Source organism: Mercenaria mercenaria, chromosome 1 (assembly GCF_021730395.1).
Source record: "Mercenaria mercenaria strain notata chromosome 1, MADL_Memer_1, whole genome shotgun sequence".
Lineage (NCBI taxonomy): Eukaryota > Metazoa > Mollusca > Bivalvia > Venerida > Veneridae > Mercenaria > Mercenaria mercenaria.
In genome coordinates, this window is record NC_069361.1 from 76,804,316 (window position 1) to 76,825,680 (window position 21,365).

The following is a 21,365-nucleotide window of genomic DNA, read 5'->3' on the forward strand; positions in this document are numbered from 1 at the left end:
ACAAGATACAAAACACACAGATACAAATTTTATTTTAAGTCATTGTTACATAAATAGACATTAGCTATGTATAGCTGTTGACCAACATAAGTAACAAAAAACAAAAGTACATTAATTTTATAACATATCAAAAAGTGTACGTAATAAATAGAATAATAATATTAGCACAACAAAGTAAGGCGTAAAAAAAAAAAAAATTGTTTGTTTCTGGTATCCGGACCTACCCTAAATTTTTGGCCCGACCCTAAATGTTTTTATGGCCTTGGAGAATATTTTTTTCAACTTTTTAACAAAAAGTTGCAAAACTGCACTTTTTATGCTTTAAACATGGCCAGTGATGTTAGAAATCAACTTACTGATGCTCTAAAGGCATAACCCCCTTATTTCTATTCATTTTTTGACAAAAAAAATAATTTCCAAAAAATCTCCCTTATAAAAAAAAAATTCAAAAAACAAAAAAATTTTCCGACCTACCTACCCTAATTTTTTTTAGCATGTTACCGGAAACAGAGAATTTTTTTATAGACCTAATACAGTTTATTCATAGAAATTTGGTTAAACCTCGAAATACATCAGATTCTGTTAATCTTGGCCTTGGCCTAAAAACTAGTTAAAAGCAAATCATAATAATAGGTACTTGTTGCAAGCTAAAATAAATATAAAGCAAGTCAATGAGCAACTAGGCAGGACATGCATAATACTAAGCACACTGAAATATACAAAGATTGATAGAAGGCTGAAAAAAGGAAGAACTGAACAAAACAAAAATAATATATTTAGAGCAACAAGAGCATCTACAATTCTGCCAGTCCCACGAGCTAATCAGACTCCGTGGATACATCTCTGAAATGCTAGGGTAATGAGTTCTATGGTCTGGGAGCTGCAGAATGGAAAGGGTTGAGAGTTAAGACAATATCTTTAGCTTAAGACGGTGACTGCCTATCAATTATCTAAAAAGTTTCAATGGCCATGTATCTTAATCTTCTAATTTTTAAAGTTGGTAGTTGAGATTTACTTCACAGACAGCAGGAGCACAAGTGAATTATTTTTGAATTATCTCCCTTTATTGAATGTCCTTTCTGATTTCATGTCTGGTCTGTATTAAACTTTGTTGTTCATTGATGGATTTTTGAAAAACCTTTACAGCAATGGTCAGCACGATAGCATGATATTACAATGTGTTGTGTGTAAGAACCTTAAATCAACCCCGATTACATTTTAATTATCTCCCTTTATCGATTGTCCATCAGGATTTCCTTTCCGGTTTGTAACTTTGTCATTTATGGATGGATTTTAAGAAAAAATTTGGCAACAGTGATCAGCATGACATGATGATGTGTCATGTGGAAGAACCATAACTCTACCTTCTTCCTTTTTGAGTTATCTCCCTTTATTGAATGTTCTTGTCCAATGCATAACCCTAAAACTACTGTAAGAAATGTTTGCACACAATGATAGAGGAATTATAATGTCACTTGGACACAGTTTAAATATGACTGCTGTGTCATACTTATAACACTGATGTAATATGAGCCGTGCCATGGGAAAACCAACATAGTGGCTATGCGACCAGCATGGGTCCAGACCAGCCTGCACATCCGCGCAGTCTGGTCAGGATCCATGCTGTTCGCTTTCAAAGCCTATAGCAATTAGAGAAACTGTTAACGAACAGCATGGATCCTGACCAGACTGCGCGGATGCGCAGGCTGGTCTGGATCCATGCTGGTCGCAAAGCCACTATGTTGGTTTTCCCATGGCACGGCTCATATATCAAGACAGTAAACGAAAAAAGATGAAAAGAAAATATTGGGCATAGCCTTATTCCCTAGTTCAAATAATCGGGCAGTACAGCTGAATTGTTGAAAATAAATCAAGAAGGATTCAAACAAAGTATAAATATACACAGACTTTCATCAATAAAATCATACTTATTGTTTTCACAGACCCACTGTCTCCCAAAAAATGTTTCCAGACATTTGACACTAGTAATATATACATTTACTTAGATGCAATTCAGATATTGTAGTTCTGTACAATGTAGTTTTCATCTTGGGTTTAAGATTTTTGAAAAGCCATACCAATATATACTAAACCTAAAAACCTAAACCAGTAATTGATAAGTTTTATGCAAAGTAATTCAGGCAAACATTTACCCAGGTATTACATATTAGTTACCTCTGGCTTCCTTTAAATGAAGGAGTATGGGGGTTCATGCACTTTTCAAAAGTAGTATATTGTTCTTGTTGTTGTTGTTGTTTTTGAAGTGTTAACAATATAAATGCATTTCATTGAAAAGTTCATCTACAACATATAAAAAATATACATGTTGCAAATTGCATTACATCACATGCTAATTAAAATATTTGTGATTATCGACAAAATATTTTAGTAAATGAGCCGCGCCATGAGAAAACCAACATAGTGGGTATGCGACCAGCAAGGATCCAGACCAGCCTGCGCATCCGCGCAGTCTGGTCAGGATCCATGCTGTTCGCTAATGGTTTTTCTAATTGTAATAGGCTTTGAAAGCGAACAGCATGGATCCTGACCAGACTGCGCGGATGCGCAGGCTGGTCAGGATCCTTGCTGGTCGCATACCCACTATGTTGGTTTTCTCATGGCGCGGCTCAAATATATAAAGCAAAAAAAATTGTCATGAGATCCTGATCATGAACTACCCTTATCTGAAATTCAAATTTACAGAAAATCAGCTGTATAGAAGTCAGTATATATTTGATTGGCAGTTAAAGTTTTGTAAGGGACAATAAGTGGGTGAATATTTTCACACAGACTTGCTTTTTCATATGTTTTACATGCTTTATATAATGTGTTTTATAACGGAATTTGCTCTTTAAAGGAGCATGCCTCCAGATTTGGCTAAAAAATAATCTTTCTTACAAATTGAAGGTTAAATGGTCATATTATGAACATTAGAATATGAATTTTTGTTTCTAAAATATTTTAAAAATTCCAAATCAAGAAAAAAAGATGACCGCATCGGGAATCAAACCCCGGACCGCCGCGGCAATAAAGACATTTTCCCGTCGTCATATAACCAATAGCGCTATAGCTGAAGTAGTGAATAATGACTTCAAAATATAGATATTTATAATCGAGACAGTTTACCTGGAGTAAAAGCGTGACAAACGCTTTTTGATTTTCATCGTAAAAAGTAGTAAAAACAGCAAATTCTCATGTGTTTCCGTAACATTTTTTTTTTTAAAGTTTGTCAGTAATTAAGTTTTAAAGCCTTCTTAAGAAATATAGCATTTATTTCAAGACATCTAAAAAAAATATTTTTTTTGTTGTCGAACGATCTGGAGGCATGCTGCTTTAAATTCTGTTTCTTTTTAGAGTAAACATATTTTTATGAATGTTGAGATATGAAACCTTTAATTGTTTGTTTGGAGTCAGTCATGCTGCAGTATTTCATTTTACTGCACAATTTTGGAATGCAAGAAAGTAGTTTGTTTAGTAACTGTCTGTATTCAACAAGGTCAAGGTTAAGATCAGTGATGCAGTCAGGTGTGTGACTTTTAGGGAGTGGGGATATGTGTTTTGTTAGCTCTACTATTCGAAGAATAGTCTAGCTATTCTACTCACCCTGGTGTCGGCGTCGGCGTCACACCTTGGTTAAGTTTTTGCATGCAAGTACATACAGCTATCATTTAAAGGCATATAGCTTTGAAACTTATGTATTCTTTTTCTAGGTCAATTACCAACCTCACTGGGTCAAGTTCCATAACTCTAACATGTATTTTGAGCAAATTATGCCCCCTTTTGGACTTAGAAAATTCTGGTTAAAGTTTTACATGCAAGTTACTATCTCCAAAACTACTACAGATATTAAATTGAAATTTCACATGTGTCTTCGGGGTTATAAAACTAGTTGATAGCACTAAGTCCCATAACTCTGACATGTATTTTGGGCAAATTATGCCCCCTTTTGGACTTAGAAAATCCTGGTTAAAGTTTTGAGTGCAAGTACATATAGCTATTACCAAAAGGCATATAGCTTTGAAACTTATTTATTCTTTTTCTAGGTCAATTACCAACCTCATTGGGTCAAGTTTCATAACTCTTAACATGTATTTTGAGCAAATTATGCCCCCTTTTGGACTTAGAAAATTCTGGTTAAATTTTTACATGCAAGTTACTATCCCCAAAACTAATGCAGATATTGAATTGAAACTTAACATGTTTCTTCATGGTTATAAAACTAGTTGATAGCATCAAGTCCCATAACTCTGATATGTATTTTGGTCAAATTATGTCCCCTTTCGAACTTAAAACTCTTTTGATATTTAACATTTTGGGTAATAATTTCCTGCTTCTGTGACAATATTTCGAATAGTCGAGCTTGGCTGTCTTACGGACAGCTCTTGTTTTTATAGGAGAAGCAGTTGTAAAGCCTTTTTAGCTGTTACATGGAAACTTACATTTTAGGACTTGAAGAGTGTTGATGCTGTCAGAATGGTTCACTGTTTCCTTATGGTAGTCCTTCATTTGAACAACAGCAGAGCTTTAGATGGTGAACCAGTCAATACTGACTTCCTGTTTGAAAATGTAGAAGATATTTTGAAAAATATTGTGAGTACTAAACACTTACCTTCTTGTAAAACTTCTTATAAATTATGCTGACATTATTGCTAAAGAAACTTTCATTTATTATTAGCCCTTACCCTGCTAAATTTCTATAATGGACTGGTCCGTCTTTCAATTTGGACAGTACCATTTATCATTTGAAGGGGTGTTTACTGAAAATTTACAGACTGAATAGCGAACAGTGCAGACCATGATCAGACTGCACGGATGTGCAGGCTGATCTTGGTCTGCACTGGTCGCAAAGGCTGAATCACTTGCCGCCAGCAGGCTAAAGGTTAAGAATGTTTGGGAGGTGGTTCAAATTTGGTTAGAATATGATTAAGAAAATTTGTATTTTAAAAAGCCTCAAAGATTAAAGTCAAAGCATTTGGAATTATAGTCAGATACAGATTTTCTCTTTTGTTTTGTTTCAGATATTTTGATCAAAATGAATATGCAGTAGACAAGGGTGGATTCAGAGGAGTGCTGGGGCACATGCACTATACACTGCTCTGAAATCTAGTGGGCATATAATTTTAATGTCAGAAGTTGAGACAACTGTTATTTGACAGATGAAAAATTTTGGGCTAGCTTCACTTGCAGAACATGAAATTAATATAATTTGTAACTGCTGAAGAGGAGGAATGTGGCGAGAGTCAAATTTAAAAGCTATGATTTTAATCAGATTTCTTTCTTGTAATTTACAGATTTTGTGACAAATGTTTAGGCTCCATTCTGCCAAATATAATCAGGTTGAACCGTTTGGGGTATATTTGCAAACAATTTTTTCTGATAGGGCATGTCCCCAGAACCGGCTAGAAATTTCATGCCGGCTCTAAACCAAAATCCTTGATCTGCTGCTTATAGAATATTAATACTGATGTATTTTTATTTTACAGGATGATAGTAAAACTGAATTTGAATAAGTCTTTCAAAATTGAAATCTGTAAGAAGACATATGCTAATATTATGGAGTGTGACCAGCATACGGCTTGACTTGGCAAACCTCAGATGAAATGAGTTTGAAGAATTAATCAGAATGAACCAAAAAAAAATCTCAAATACTTTGGTCATGTAACACGTTTTTGCTGACTATGATTCAAATTTAAATATCTTAAAAGATGATCATGTTGTCTGTAATGTTTATTCAGATGGAATGTTCCCAGTCTAGCAGACAGAAGATATCTTGCAGATCAAATCCTGTAGGGTGTGGACAAACCCATGCAGCAGTAGCCTTGAAAAATGGTGACCTTTATACATGGGGAAAGTCCAACCATGGCAGGTCAGGTTTCACACAGTTAGTACTGTAGATTGTAAATAAATGTACAAAATGAAAAACTTCCTTTAACATTACATTGGACATAAAAAAGCCTTATGAGGTAAGATGTATTATTTCATGTTAATCAGTTTAGTTAGCTTGAGACATAAAGTTTTGTGGTAATTGCCAAAACAGCTATTTCAATATAGACCGTGGATTTTAGCTTCTGAAGATAAAAAAACCCAGGAATTTTATATTTTTGTTGGCATTGATTTTCATTGATAAATGTAACCAGAAAACCACAAAAATCTGTGCTCCACAAATATTTACAAACCTAGTGTTCAAGATTTAGTTTCCTGTATGTGTCATTGCCAAAGGAATTTTTAGAAAAATTTCACATGAATAGTAACCATAACTTGTTGACCTATTTAAGGGAAGACTCAGGGCTGTAAGGTCATAATCACGTTTTAGGATATAGTGTATAAGGTCTACCTAATTTTTGTCCATAACTTTGCCATCCGTAAGGAATTTTGAAATAAATAAAATGATTACACGATGTGCAGAATGTGTGACTTGCAACAAATAAGGTTTTCCTCAACTTTCAAAAAGGCATATCTTTTTATTAGGTCAGTGTTAAACTTGAGCAAACTCACTTTCAATATGACAGGTTGGGGCATGGTGAGCAGAAAGGCAGTCCTGCATCATGCGGACCATGTAAAGTTGGAAATTTTCACACATTACAGATCAAAGTGACCTCTGTAGCATGTGGAATGCAACATACAATAGCACTTACAAATCAAGGGGTAAGTCAGACAGAGGTTTTGTTAGCACTTACGCTGGACACAGTTGCTTCTGCCTCTGCGACCAATGTAGATCATGATCAGCCTGAACATCCATGCAGTGTAGATCTATTACTTGGACTTGTACCTGTAGTCTGTTTTATATCAGTGTACAACACTTTGGTAATATGCCTGTTTTCCAACTGTATCAGTGTCACAGCCCTAAAATTGTGACAGACAAGACATAGAAAAAATATGATTGTATATCAGTCAAATCTGTATTAAGCATCATGCAATGAAAGCAACACAGTCTGTCTGCTTAACCCTTACCCTGCTAAATTTCTATAATGAAAGTGTCCATCTTTCAGATTGGACAGTACCATTAACTGTTAAAAGGGTTGCTTACTAAAAAGATACTGACTGAATGGTGAACTTTGCAGATCTTGGTCAGGGTGCATGGATGTGCAGGCTGATCATGATGTACACTGGTCGCAAAGGCAGAATTAATCATGTCCGGCATGATAAGAGTTAAATTAGAACAAACAGTCAATTTAGGAAATTATATGAGTGACTGTTATGGCTAGTGGCTGCTTACTACAGGTGGCTGCTAAGGCAGGATAAACTATATTAAATTAGAATTACTTGATGGTTATTAGGGAATCGATCTTACTGATTAACCCCTTTACTGTAAAATGCGATATACCGAATGAGACATATACTGTCGAATTAAAAAATGTGTACTTCTGGCACGTGCACAGAGCATTGACTGTGGACAGTGACGAAAATCGGGACCAATCCCTCTGTGGTAACATGCGATATACTGAATGAGATATTTACTATCGAATTAAAACATGTGTTCTTCCATTTTGTCATTAGACAGTTCTTTTCAAATGTTATGGGATGATTTGAAGTCGGATCAATTCCAGATTGAGGCAGTGCCTTTTTTCATATTATTTTGGTGTAGTAATAAGTTTTGTTATTCCATATTACATTTTACTGTTGTCATATCTAGCTGTATGGATGGGGATCATCAAAGTATGGCCAGGTTGGCCTAGGAACGAAGCACTTGTACATGCGTCCAATGCCTATAGAGGAGATGTCCAAGGTGATGTGTATTGCCATTGACTGCGGACAGTACCATACTGTAGCACTTACAGATGATGCTCAGTAAGTATTGACTTCTAATTACAATCTAACCTGTCTAAAGACTGTGCTTGAGATAGACTAAAAAAGATCCTTATTTTTAGATGGTTTATTTAAAGTTGAAATTGAACAGTTTAAGGACGTATGCTAGAATTTGGTGTGAAAATTTTCCCAATAACAGAATTTCTTTAAACTTTGGATATTGAAGGACAATCATCTAAGAAACAAAAAAATGCAATAAAAATCATAGGTCACCGGTATCGAAAAAGAGTTATCTGCCCTTGAAAACGGCATTTTCCCCCAAAATGACGTTTTAAGAGAAAACCAACATAGTGCATTTGCGACCAGCATGGATCCAGACCAGTCTGCTCAGGATCCATACTGTTTGCTAACAGTTTCTCTAATTGCAATAGGGTTTGAAAGTGAACAGTATGGATCCTGACCGGACTGCATGGATGCGCAGGCTCGTCTGGATCCATGCTGGTCGCAAATGCACTAATGATGCTGGTTTTCTCATGGCGCGGCTCAAATGTTATTGTAATCAACAGTTTTCAAACCTACAGTGGGAGGAGCAAGTGAATCAGTCAGTAACCACTTTGCTACAGAGGTTAAAATGGTACATTGTATTATAGATAAGCAGAGGTAATTCATCAATATCACAGCAGTTACTGTGGGTAGGGTATGAATAAATGTAGTATTTTATTTGCATTAATACTTTCATGTTTAGACAGTTGGAATTGAGACTGTCAGCTATAATTAACTATGTCCTGGTTTTCAGAGTGTACAGCTGGGGTTGGGGTGTGCATGGACAGTTAGGTCATGGTGACACGGAGGAGAGACTGGTGCCAAAACTGATCACTAGTTTCAGTAACCAGTCCATCATTAAGATAGCAACTGGATACTGTCATACTCTGGCTCTAACCCTACAAGTAGGTATTCAGTCCAAAGATATATAATTTAAAAATACAGTGAATCTGAAACTCTCATAAGAACATAGAGTGAAATTTCCTTAAATCTCATGGTAAGCAAATGAGATCTCTTTGGTCAAAGAAGATGCTTCTTTAATATTTATTTATCAAGTGTCTATGTATTTGATAAATTGATCAGGGTGACAGTTATAATTCTGGTGATTTTCATTTCTTTGCTCAGCCCTTACAGTCCTATACAAAAAAGCATTAGATTAATTAATTGCTGCACTTGAAAGAGCAACCCTGAAAAAAACATAACAGAGCTGACGAATATAAAGTCAAATACATAAATACATCCAGGGGTTATAAAATTATGCATCTGACTTTGAATTTATATTTTGACTGGTTCTACTTACGGTTTGATTGTATGAATATGTTTTAGGTTTAGGAGTGAAGAGTGGGCCAAGATGATTATGCCCAACACCCCATCCCTAAACTTTTGGCCCCAAAATATTTATTTTGGTAGAAAACATTAAAGACAGGTGAAAGAAGCATATTTGAAAGAGCATTTAGATGTACTGATATTCTTTCTTTTTCGAAAAGTAAATTACAGCGACTGTTGTCTATTGTCAGTGGTTAAGGTAAACATTTTTTTAAAGATTTCGAAGAAAATATTGATAGATTCCCTCCCCACCCACCCCAGCATACACATGCAACAACTTTGAAATCACTCCTATGCCATTGTATATGAAAGAAATTAACTTTTGGGGAATTCAAGGTTAGGAGACCAGCCACAGAATGTGGCCATGCTATTGGTCTGCTTCAAGGTTCCTATCAGAATCAGCCAATCAGATGATAAGAGAAATGCGATTGGCCTCGAATACAGTTTGCCTAGATTAGAATTTACAAGTCCTTTCTTTGCATGTTTAAACTTTTCAGGGAGAACTTTATGCCTTTGGCTGTGGTTTCTTCGGTCAGCTTGGTTTGGGAACAAGCATCAAACATACACTTCCAGTCAAAGTCAGCGCCATACCTGAAAAAATCATCACCATGGCAACCAAGTTTTTTCATTGTGTGAGTTTTGTTTTTGGTGTTACTCATTGTACAAGAGTACTTTGTCTTCATTTGCATCTCCTCATACATTTATTAAACAGGCAATAGTTACTCTACAGGATCTTTGCTTCAGTAACCAAGTTACCAAGTATGACTGTAAGAAAATTATGTATTAATTATGGCATCATTTTAAAACTTCAGGTTTTTTAATTTTTATATTTTGTGTTAATGCAAGGTAAAGTATGTAAATCCTATTTGTTTTGAAAAACTTCCAGTTTTCAGATCTGCATATAATTCATTATACCTACCTACTGGATCATCTGGTAACTTAAAAAATGTTTTTGTAACTCCTTAGGTAGCAGTAGACAACCATAATCATGTATATCAGTGGGGAAGTCACCCACATGGCTTGCGGCATTTTGTCCATAGTCAGCGTCGGGCACGACAATCTGGTCAGAGTAACTTTGAACAAGCAGACGGTCATCTCAGACCTAGATTAGTTGATACAACTTATGTGAATGGCAGAATCAAACAGGTATTTGTTTGTTTGATATATATCAAATCACAGACACTTCAAGTTCTGAAAGTCTGATTAAATTTACTTCTTTTCTGACATGCAAATTGCATATCAGTGTAAACGTAGAATTTTGTTATTCCTAACCTTTACGATATTCTTCTTAAATCTTTAGAAAAGTAAGTATACCTTTAATTCATGTCAATTAAAACATAATTACACAACCTTTTAGAGCTATAATTTTGAGTTCTTATAATTAGAATATTTGACGGTTAAAAGTACTAGTTTGTTTAACAACCATACTAGAAATATCATATGGAGAAAATAGAACTAAGGTTCATATTGCATAAACATCTTATCTAACTGTCCAGTCCATAAACTGGTTATGGAATAAAGTTTCATGTATTATTTGTTATATTGTACTGAATAAAGATCAAGTTTTTATTGTATTTTAAAATAGTAATATTGTTTTAAACACAGTATAGGGACAATGTTGTAAAAATATGTGAGAGTTAATGACAGTCTAGGCCATATATGCAAGGGCATAGGCCATTATACTAGTTTATGGATCAGATAGGGTCTCCTAGGCTGAGTTGTTGATGTTACTTGCTTGGGATGATGAATTCTTTCATGTGAGGTAGCCAGGAAGGTTGATGGATCTACACATGTACCCACCAGTGATAAAATAATGCCTAGGGTCTCCATCACTATCAAAAGCTGGAAAGTTGCGATACAACCTATTGTTGTGTTCGTGCAACATTTAATCCAACAAAAAAATGTGGATAAGATGATGCTACATTGAATAAAGTGAAATATGCAAATGATTCAGTGAAAAACTGCTCACTTGAGTAGTGATGGCTGAAGAATCCTGGCTCACTGGAGCAGTTCATGTGGTCATCAGTCAGTTTGCATTATATTTACTATAGTTGGATTGCTTGAAGCCCTTGACAACTTGTGCATTTTGGTCATCATCACATGACTGCGAGCACTTGGTTCTTTATTGTACAGTCAAACTTTGTTACTCCAATTCAGATAGTTTGAGCACTGCCCCTCTTTCAAACTCATTGTCAGGTTCCGGTAATGTCCCTGTATAATGTTTATTGTTCAGTGGCTCAGACTTCTGATAACACAAACAAGTCCTGCCGGTCCCATCAAGTTCAAGCGGACAAAAATATGACTGTATGATGTGGTATATATCAATTTATAGGTTGTGTGTGGTAGTTTCCACAGTTGTATCGTAACTAAGGATGGTGATGTGTATACATGGGGCAGGAACCTTGATGGTCAGCTTGGAAATGGAACACGACAAGATGTGGTAAATGTTTGGATGCTACCAAGTTATGTCAAAAAGACTGCTACACATTTGTTGTACAAAAGTTATATTTATAACAATCATGCTTAGAAAATATGGAATGGAATGGAACCAGTTAGTGATGAGTTAATGTAAGGTGTTCTTCTTTTATCATAATGCTTATGTGATACAATGGCTTCATCTTTCTACAAGCTGGCCCACTTGGCTATATAGGGTGAGCACAGATCTACGGTCATGAGTTTGATCCTTGGGGTATGGTGTATGTTCTCAGTGACAATTTAATAAAAGACATCATGTCTGAAATCATTTATCCTCTGCCTCTTATTCATGTGGGGAAGTTGGCAGTTACTTGTGAGAACAGCTAGGTTGGTACTGGTACAGAATCCAGGAACACTGGTTAGGTTAACTGTCCGCCATTACATAACTGAAATAGTGTTGAAAAAATGGCATTAAATCCAAAACAAACAAATATATTTCTACAGGGGTTAGGAGTTCAGACCTGGAAATATTTGTAACTGCAGATTATGCAGACAAACTGTTTATATTTAAAATATAGTGATATGTTAAAAAGGCTATCCTACTGTTTTCAGAGAATACCACAAATGGTAACTACAATCAACGATCGTAACATCATACATCTGACATCGGGAGGAGAGTATAATGTTGCCATGGATATAGACGGTCAGATATGGGTGTGGGGTAGGAATGAATTTTGTCAGGTGTGTAGTATCTAAAGTTAATAAGTAGATTTTAGGGGGGCACTTAGAGTTGCTCTTGTCCATCCATCCGTCCTTCCATCCAACCAAATTCGTGTTGTTCATATCTCAAATAGTATTTGACCCAGAGTCATCAAACCTCACTGGATTGTTATTCTGCATGGGAAGCAGTGCACCAGGGGTTTTAATTTGGATCTCACACAGTCAGATCAGAGTAATGGCCCTTTACTGAGTCAAAAATAGGTATAAAAAGAACCTAAGTTTGTGTCACAGGTATCTCAAAAAGTATTTGACCCAGTATTATGAAACATTACAGGAATATTATTCAGCATGTGAAGTTGTGCATCTTGGGTTTCGTTACAGATATCACTCCATCAGACCAGAGTTATGGCCCTTGACTTTGTAAAAAATATGCATAAAAAGGCATAAAAGTTGTGTTGCACATAACTCAAACAGTATATGACATAGGATCATGAAACATCATAGGAGTATTATTCAGCATACGATATTGTGCACATGGAAATTTGTTTTGGATTTTTATCAGACAGAGTTCTGGCCCTTGATTGTCAAAAATTTGCATAAATGGGATACAAAGTTGTGTCACATGTATCTCAAAAAGTATTTGACTTGGAGTCATAAAACATTAGGGGATTGTAATATAGCATGTGAAACTGCGCACCTGGTGTTCTGTTTGGGATTTTACTGAGCTAGGCCAGAGTTATAGTCCTTTACTAAGTGAAAAATACACATGAAGTTCTTAAAAGATTGTGTTACAAACATCTTAAAAATGTTTAACATTGAGTCATGAAACCACGTACAGTGACAGGAGCTGGTGGCACATGTGTCCTATGGACATACATCTAGTCAAACTTGTAACCACTTTCCAAGGGGTAAAGTGGTCTTTTTTTGGACCGTGCCATGAGAAAACCAACATAGTGGGTTTGCGACCAGCATGGATCCAAACCAGCCTGCGCATCCACGCAGTCTGGTCAGGATCCATGCTGTTCGCTTTTAAAGCCTATTGAAATTGGAGAAACTGTTAGCGAACAGCATGGATCCTGATCCGCGCAGTCTGGTCTGGATCCATGCCGGTCACAAACCCACTATGTTGGTTTTTTCATGGCATGTCTCATTTGTTTTAACTCTTGAGAAGTGTTTAAAAATGTAAAAAATATGCCATTTCCATGCAATATACAAACATATACAAAGATTTCAGTGCAGCATTAGAACACACTTGTGTTAATATAAGATTTGAATTGTTGTTTTCATTTTTATATGAAATACATGGGTCTCGACTTCTAAACAAAACCAGTTTTATATTACACATATTAAATGTAAATTATGCAAATGGTGTTTCATATTTATCGCCAGCTGAAGGCAGAGGGATATTGTTTTCGCATTGTCCATAATTATGTCTTTTCTTGCGTCCATGTGTCCATCCAAAATTAAAAATGCTTATAATTCAAAAAGTATTTAAGCTAGAATCACAAAACGTAACATACTTATTAATTAGCACATAACCTTTGCTCACATTAATATCATCAATTTGACCCAGTAAAAACAGTTTTTACCCTTGATTTGGTAAAAAAATTGAAAATGCTAATAATTCAAAAAGCACTTTAGCTAGAATCACCAAACTTCACATAATTATTATTTAGCACATGACTGTAACTCGCTTTCTGTATTATCCCACATTCACAAACCAATCTATTTGGCAGGAAATCAAATTCACTGAACCTACTTCTTACAGTTTAGTTTTCTCTCTCGTTTACATATATTAATTGAATCTGTGTTGCATACTGTTGAGTTTAAGTCATCATCCACAGTTGATGGTTTTTATTCTAATTGAAATAGGAAGCATATATATTGGCACTTCGTCTGTTCATCTGTCTGTAGGTTCTGCAATTCTTGTCCGGAGTATTCCTGAGCAACCACTGACTTACTACATGTTATGTAATCTTCTAACATCTGCTGTGTTGTATTTCCAGTTAGGATTACAGGCATCAGATGCCAGGCAGTCAAACAAGGTCATCAAGACAGCTGGATCAAAGAATGTGAGTCAGAGTCTGACAGAAGTGGTGGTACCAACCCTGTTAAATCTCTTGCCTGGCTCCCCAACTTCAACATGGCAAAGTGGATCACTGGCAGAATCTTTCAGTATTTCAGAATCAATGGAGAGTCTATCTTTTGTAAGTGTGATACTTTCTTTGATAGCTTAGTATAATGGACATTTTCCAAATATTTTGAACAACAGAACTTTCCTTCAGTAAATTAATACTGGGAAGAGTATTAAACATTTCCTTAGGAAAAAAAACTGAAAAGGAATTTCTTCGATTTGTAATCCACATTATTGGACAGTATATTTGAAACTTCTGCATCTGTGGATGTGTCATCTTTTTGCAATAAGTGCCAACCAGAGCACTAATCTGCCATTTGACAAGATAATCTTCTTTATTAGTCCCTTTCTGGTGTTTCACTATGGGGACTTTCGGTATGCCTTCTGGCAGTTGGAAGTTCGGTCATACAAACTGGGATCCTGTGATAATCTTATATATTCTTGATATACAAGGTATTTTTGCTTTGAATTCGGTTCACAGATAGATGTAGAATATGCATGTCATTTTATTACTTTGCTGTGGAAACAAATGTGGTTGCTATGGCAACAAATATTCCAGAATGTGACAAAGAAGTAGATCTTTTGATAACTACAAGAGATTTTTTTCATAAAACATATGCAGGTCCTTCAGTTTTGTTTCAGTTTAAAAAGGTTGTTCATAAGGCGTTAAATATGACAAATGCCATTTATGGAAGGGGACCTTTATTGCTGAGCAGTAGTCCTGTTTATTTCACTTTTTACTATGCAAGGAGCATGCTAAGTTTAACTGATTTCTGTTACAAAAGTGAAATACTATGGAGTCTTTGTTTGTTAGTCAGCCAATCAAATGTCACATTCAAAACAAAGAAGAGAATACTAAGTCTAAATTACATGTCTTTATTGGTATATTGCAAAGTATAACAAACTTTGATTATATGGTTTAGCTTGATGAAGAGAGTGGTACGGACACACATATAAACATTCCAAATCTTGCTGAGATAGGGACCATGCCATATAACAGAATTGTAATACCAGTCATTTTACAGGTATGTATAACAGAATTGTAATACCAGTCATTTTACAGGTATGTATAACAGAATTGTAATACCGGTCATTTTACAGGTTTGTATAACAGAATTGTAATACCAGTCATTATACAGGTATGTATAACAGAATTGTAATACCAATCATTTTACAGGTATGTCAGTATCATGTCTGCATTTACTCTTGATTCTTAAAATATCACACCAACACTATTTCAGCTTCTAAATTTTCTCTATAAAATCTAGGACAAGTTTGATAACCAGCCATTCAGGCAGGTATCACCTGGGTTATTGCCCTTGATGCAGTCAAAATTGACTGTATCCTCCCAATAACTAGAGTAATTTTTCTTTGATGTCAACCATATTTATAGAGAATGTGTATACTATGTTTATGGGTATAATATCTCACCCAGGTTTGATAATCAGCATAATAGTCCTTATAGTTATGGAGTTATGGCCCTTGAATAACTCAAGCTTGTGAAACTGTACAGCATTTACTCTTATTAGTATAGTTTTTTTTTTCTTGGAACTAAAATTTACACAGAATGCTTATCACTTTAATGTGTATGACTGTATTTCTTTAAACTTCAAGTCAGACTTGATAACAAGCCAGATTAAATTAGCATCTCCAGAATTATGGCCCTTGAATTTATCAGAACTGTTGAAATTACAGTGTTCAGTTATAATAATTGTAATAGTTTTCTTGGAGATATATCAGATTTACATAAATGAGCCGTGCCATGAGAAAACCAACATAGTGGATTTGCGACCAGCATGGATCCAGACCAGCCTGCGCATCTGCGCAGTCTGGTCAGGATCCATGCTGTTCGCTAACAGTTTCCCTAATTGCAATAGCTTTGAAAGCGAACAGCATGGATCCTGACCAGACTGTGCGGATGCGCAGGCTGGTCTGGATCCATGCTGGTCGCAAACCCACAATGTTGGTTTTCTCATGGCACGGCTCATATTGTTAATTTCTGTAAAATCTAAGTCAAGTTTGATAACCAACCAGTTTTGATAAATATTAATAGAGTAATGGCCCTTGAATCAGTCAAAATTGCAGTCACACACAATATGTATGTAGTGTATTTTGAAATTGAATGTCTTTTTGCTGTCACAGGGGTATATTATGAGAGGGTGGCAAATTTGTTGAGAATTGAAAAAAACCTTAACCAACTTGGCAGTATGTTTCTACAGCCTGTTCAAAATTTATGTGACTTTTAAAATGTTTCATATTTATGTGACTAGTGTTTGTCAAAGAATTTAACTACAATATGTTCCAAATTTTGATTTTTTAACATTTCTGCTACATTGTATCAAATTTATGTGACTGTAACTTTTCTACTACAGTGTGTGCCAAATCTGTGTGACTGTAACATTTCTTCCATAGTATGTGCCAAATCCATGTGACTATAACATTCTTCTACAGTGTGTGACAAATTTATGTGACTGTAACTTTTCTACTACAGTGTGTGCCAAATTTATGTGACTGTAACTTTTCTACTACAGTGTGTGCCAAATTTATGTGACTGTAACTTTTCTACTACAGTGTGTGCCAAATTTATGTGACTGCAACCAGTTGTTGAGAAATGCTGTTGACATGAAGGACTGGTGTGTTGCAGCCAGTATCAGCAACTTCCTGCAGAATTATACACAGGTAACAGAAAAATGTATTATTAATGTTTTGAAAGTAAAAAAACTGTGCCCTCACTATGAATCATGGTGGAATAAGTTTTCATAGTTTTGTCATTACTATTCTTGTTTTTTAAAAAAAATTAAAAATCCTGTCAGGGCTTTATAAATCTACTTGTCTCCGCATAAATACGAGTAGAAAGCAGCTGTGGATATGTAGAACTTGCTGTAATACTTGTCCTGTGCAATCAGTGCAAATTTCTACCAAAAATATAGTACATTCTATGAAAATAGAACCATAGTAAAGCTGGAACATCAGCCACCGAAAGTAGAAGTTAATTTATTGTTTACAACTGTGAAATACTTCAGTGTTTGAGCCGTGCCATGAGAAAACCAACATAGTGGGTTGGCGACCAGCATCCACGCAGTCTGGTCAGGATCCATGCTGTTCGCTAACAGTTTCTCTAATTGCTATAGGCTCTGAAAGCGAACAGCATGGATCCTGACCAGACTGCGTGGAAGAATCTTTAGTGAATTGCAGGATGAATAAAATTTCTAAGCATCTTGTCCTACTTGCTTTCAAAGAATTTGTCAGAGCCCTGCCTTCAAATCATACATCCCCAAAACCACAAAAGCAGAAAATTCACTTTTAACCCGAAAATGACCTACATATATAAATTGCCTTTCTTGAAAGATATTTTTGAGAAAAAAAATTCAATTATAATATGTATTCTTCTGCCTTCAACAGTAGTTCTGTTCGAATGAAATAATATGACACTGTGATTGAAACTGTAAACATTTCAGATGTAATCCACTATTATACTGTAAAATCATTCAATTTCGTGGGCATGAAATTTCGTGGTTTTGATCAAAACCACCATATCGTGGGGATATGAATTCATGGATTTCAACTTTTGAACATAAAATGAATGGGAATTTTACTTGTTCATTGGGATTAAATTTCGTGAATTGACTCAACCACGAAAATTAGTCCCCCACGAATATTAATGAAAAATTTCTTATTATTTTAGGCCATGGCCTTCCATCTTATGGTGCTACGGGATAAAAGTAATTGTAAAGAAAAGAAAGATTTTGCTAGCACAAGTTTGAAAGTCATTAAGCACTACTACAGGTATGTATAGATGAAGGTTGTAGATTGTTTCAACTGAATAAATCATTGTCATGCAGTTTTATTACTTAGTAATAATATACAGTCAAACTCTGCGTGTTCAAACTCAAGGGACCAGGCAAAATTTGTTCAAGTTATCAGTTGTCCGGGCCATCTAACAATATACATTATACAGGGACCTTGCTTGGACCTGATGATGAGTTCCAGCAACGGGCAGTGCCCAAACTATTCAAGTTTGAGAGAACAAAGTTTGACTGTATAGCAGAAGCGTGTTTTCATTAATTTTAACAATCATGATAAAAAGGATATATATTCCATGGATATATTTTGTGTGGCATATAACCGATTCAGTGTTTTAATAAATTGAAATTTGCTTCTTTCAATTCTAATATGTAAATTTGTAAATCAAATATGATAACCCTATTTCTTTGTTGCTACAAGTAGATAGACATAATAATTTATGGAAAGTAAACATTATTTGTCATTATTAGAATTAATGATAAGGAATAATTCCATTTATTAAAAAGGACTTTGAACTGGAGATTAAAAAACTGAAATTGTACAAACAAATCCATCTTGATGAAAAAAAAATGCTATTTTCTGATTACACCAAGACTTGTCAAGGAAGGAAAAAAAAATTTAAAATGCTTGATGGGGATTTTTTTCTGTTTCATAGTTTGGTGAATAAAATGCAGTCATCACATGAGGAGGAATACAAGAACTTTCTGCATCAGGTAGTTTTCATCTTTTTGTATTCGTGGTTTCCTTTCAATACGTTTCTATAAAATCTCCCAAGATGAAGAAATAACATTTTACATTAGTAAATGTAGAACGCTTGGCTCTGGGACCAAATAATTTCCGATGGTCAGTAGTCATGACCCCTATTGTTTTGAAGGTCAGTATTTCAAAGATTGAAAGCTGTTTCTGATTTAGAACTGTAGAAGGATAATAAAACTGTCACCAAACTTAATAGGATGAATGTTTGCGGTCAGTAGGTGACCCTTTCAGGGAACAGTATATCAAAGGTCAAGGTAATGGTTTTCTTTAAATGATTAATTATTTGAGAATGCTTGGTTCTGAGGCCATCAAATTTCATAGGATGATTGCTTTTGAAAGATCATTCAGGGTAACGATGGCCTTGAGGTTGAAATTGTTTTCAAACAGTAACTTCAGAAGGCTTGGACATACAGAGGTTCAACTTCGTATGTTGACCCTATGGCCAGTTGATAATCCTGAAATAGTTGTTGAGAGCATTTGATCAGTGATCATAGAAGATTCAAGGCTTAAAATTGCACAGTCACCTCCAACAGGCCTTAGTGGGATTGTATGTGCTCAAAATACAGCTCTTGTTCTTAAAGAAGTGTCTTAAAATTATAATGCTAGAACTAATCTATAGATCAGTTTAGCAGCATGGCTGTTCTGTGTCAAGTGCTCTCCAAAACAACACCATTCTGAGGGGCATAAAATCAGAAATTATTCATCTTTCTTGCTTTTGAGCTTCATATAATATAGACTATCCACTAGACTGATAATATATTTCTACATTTTCCCCCTTTTTTTTACTTCAATTTCATAGAGACAAAAGTCAGTCTATTTTAGAGATTTTCACAGAGGAATGATGTTGATGTTATGATATTGGACATAGGATATAGACTGGCTCAGTTCACTACACTTGATCATAAAAAAGAAATAAAGATATATCATAGTCTAGGAGCTAGTCTACATATAATACAACTTTTCTCAAAAGCTCTGTCTATATTTTCAGGTATTCTACCACTGGGAGGTAGGGAAGTGCCCAGTTTCTGTTCTAGAAGCCTTTCTGGATTCTGTTCTGGATGATCTGTCTCTTCAACTTGCAACCATCATTTTCAGGTTGGCAAAAGACATTCTATTAAACCTTGGAAGTGATATAAAGGACAAATAATATTAAAAAAATTTATTACAATGAATATTTCTGCTTTACAATCATTTGGTTGTAGAACCCCATCAACTTGCAATAATCAGACCATGTATGTTGCCCATATCTGACTGTAACTTTGACCTAGTCTTAAGAATGGCAAATATGCAAAGTGCCAGAATGAATTTATAGATGATTAAATAACAAATGTACATGAACTAGATGAACCCATACACAGGATTGTGGATTGAGAGATTACATAATATTGGTAATTGGCTGAGAGTCACACTCTTAGATGATTGGTTTTACAAATTATTGTGTTTCGTCTTATTTCAGAAAGTCACAACAGATATTAGAAGAGAAGACAGATGTTGTAAAGCCTTCCCTGAATGAACCAACACTAGCTTTCCTAGATTCTTTCACAACAAAATTCTGCATAAAACTTTCATCATCAGTTTTGAATAAATTGCAGACGGATGCTTGGAGGGAATCGAGTGCCGCAACTACCCTTCAGCAATTAGGGAGTACAGAGCTTAATTCTGTACCAGTTGCAATGCTAGAAGGTGACAAACTGCCGTATGATCAGTTATGGCAGGACATCATGCAGAACTTACGGAAAGGTCAAGATGGCAGGAAGTACATCTATGTCACACACAGTGAGCTTGATCGTCTGCATGAGCATCTGAGTGATCCAGATCAATGTCAGGGGCAAGTCACTCCAGCTGTTTTTTTCACCTGTGGACATTATTACACTAAAATAGCATTTACAAGAGAGCTGGAGAGAATGAATAAAGACTCAAGTATTGGCAATATAAAGTTGTCAGAAACATTATCTGTGATAAGAGAGTATTATGGTAGAAAAGGCTGTCTACCACTGGCTTGTCCAAGATGTGTTCTAAGTGCTATAATGTCAGTTTCATAACTAAATTGGACATTCCCATATTATCCCAGTTAAGTGCAATAACGATGTGCAATATATTACATATTACACAGATTCTGAAAACTTATCAAATCCTTCATGTAATGCGGTATGTGCTAGTCATAATTAAACTTTCTAGTAAATTTTTTTTTATCTAAATACCACAAATGTAGCAGAACATATTGCATGATGTAACTCCTGCATATTGTCAATTTTTTTTTCGTGTTACTTCAGAGTTATAAAGACTTTCCTCGATAAAAAAGCTAATAACAAAATATACATGTAAGCCATGTATCAGTCATCTATACTGTAATAGTACATCTGTATTTAATAACAGAGTCAAGTGATGGTATTTAAATTATTCTGAATAAATGAGTCATTTG

General features: G+C 35.2%; 1 protein-coding gene across 3 annotated transcripts in view; it reads left to right on the forward strand.

Annotated features, from left to right (window-relative positions):
* LOC123565052 (uncharacterized) overlaps window positions 1–21,365 on the forward strand; it is a 69,929-nt gene extending 48,564 nt beyond the window's left edge. The window contains exons 12-27 of one of the 3 annotated variants that reach the window (XM_053551451.1): window positions 4,447–4,590; window positions 5,736–5,881; window positions 6,510–6,645; window positions 7,634–7,788; window positions 8,543–8,693; window positions 9,612–9,746; window positions 10,081–10,260; window positions 11,447–11,554; window positions 12,142–12,270; window positions 14,256–14,456; window positions 15,307–15,408; window positions 16,955–17,062; window positions 18,069–18,169; window positions 18,843–18,900; window positions 19,932–20,038; window positions 20,400–21,365. In XM_053551451.1, the coding sequence (XP_053407426.1) occupies window positions 4,447–4,590; window positions 5,736–5,881; window positions 6,510–6,645; window positions 7,634–7,788; window positions 8,543–8,693; window positions 9,612–9,746; window positions 10,081–10,260; window positions 11,447–11,554; window positions 12,142–12,270; window positions 14,256–14,456; window positions 15,307–15,408; window positions 16,955–17,062; window positions 18,069–18,169; window positions 18,843–18,900; window positions 19,932–20,038; window positions 20,400–20,985 (2,547 nt within the window). In that variant the 3' untranslated portion in view covers window positions 20,986–21,365. Of the gene's footprint in view, window positions 1–4,446; window positions 4,591–5,735; window positions 5,882–6,509; window positions 6,646–7,633; window positions 7,789–8,542; window positions 8,694–9,611; window positions 9,747–10,080; window positions 10,261–11,446; window positions 11,555–12,141; window positions 12,271–14,255; window positions 14,457–15,306; window positions 15,409–16,755; window positions 16,831–16,954; window positions 17,063–18,068; window positions 18,170–18,842; window positions 18,901–19,931; window positions 20,039–20,399 lie in introns of those variants that run through there. The other 2 variants (XM_053551453.1, XM_053551456.1) reach the window with 2 other exon arrangements.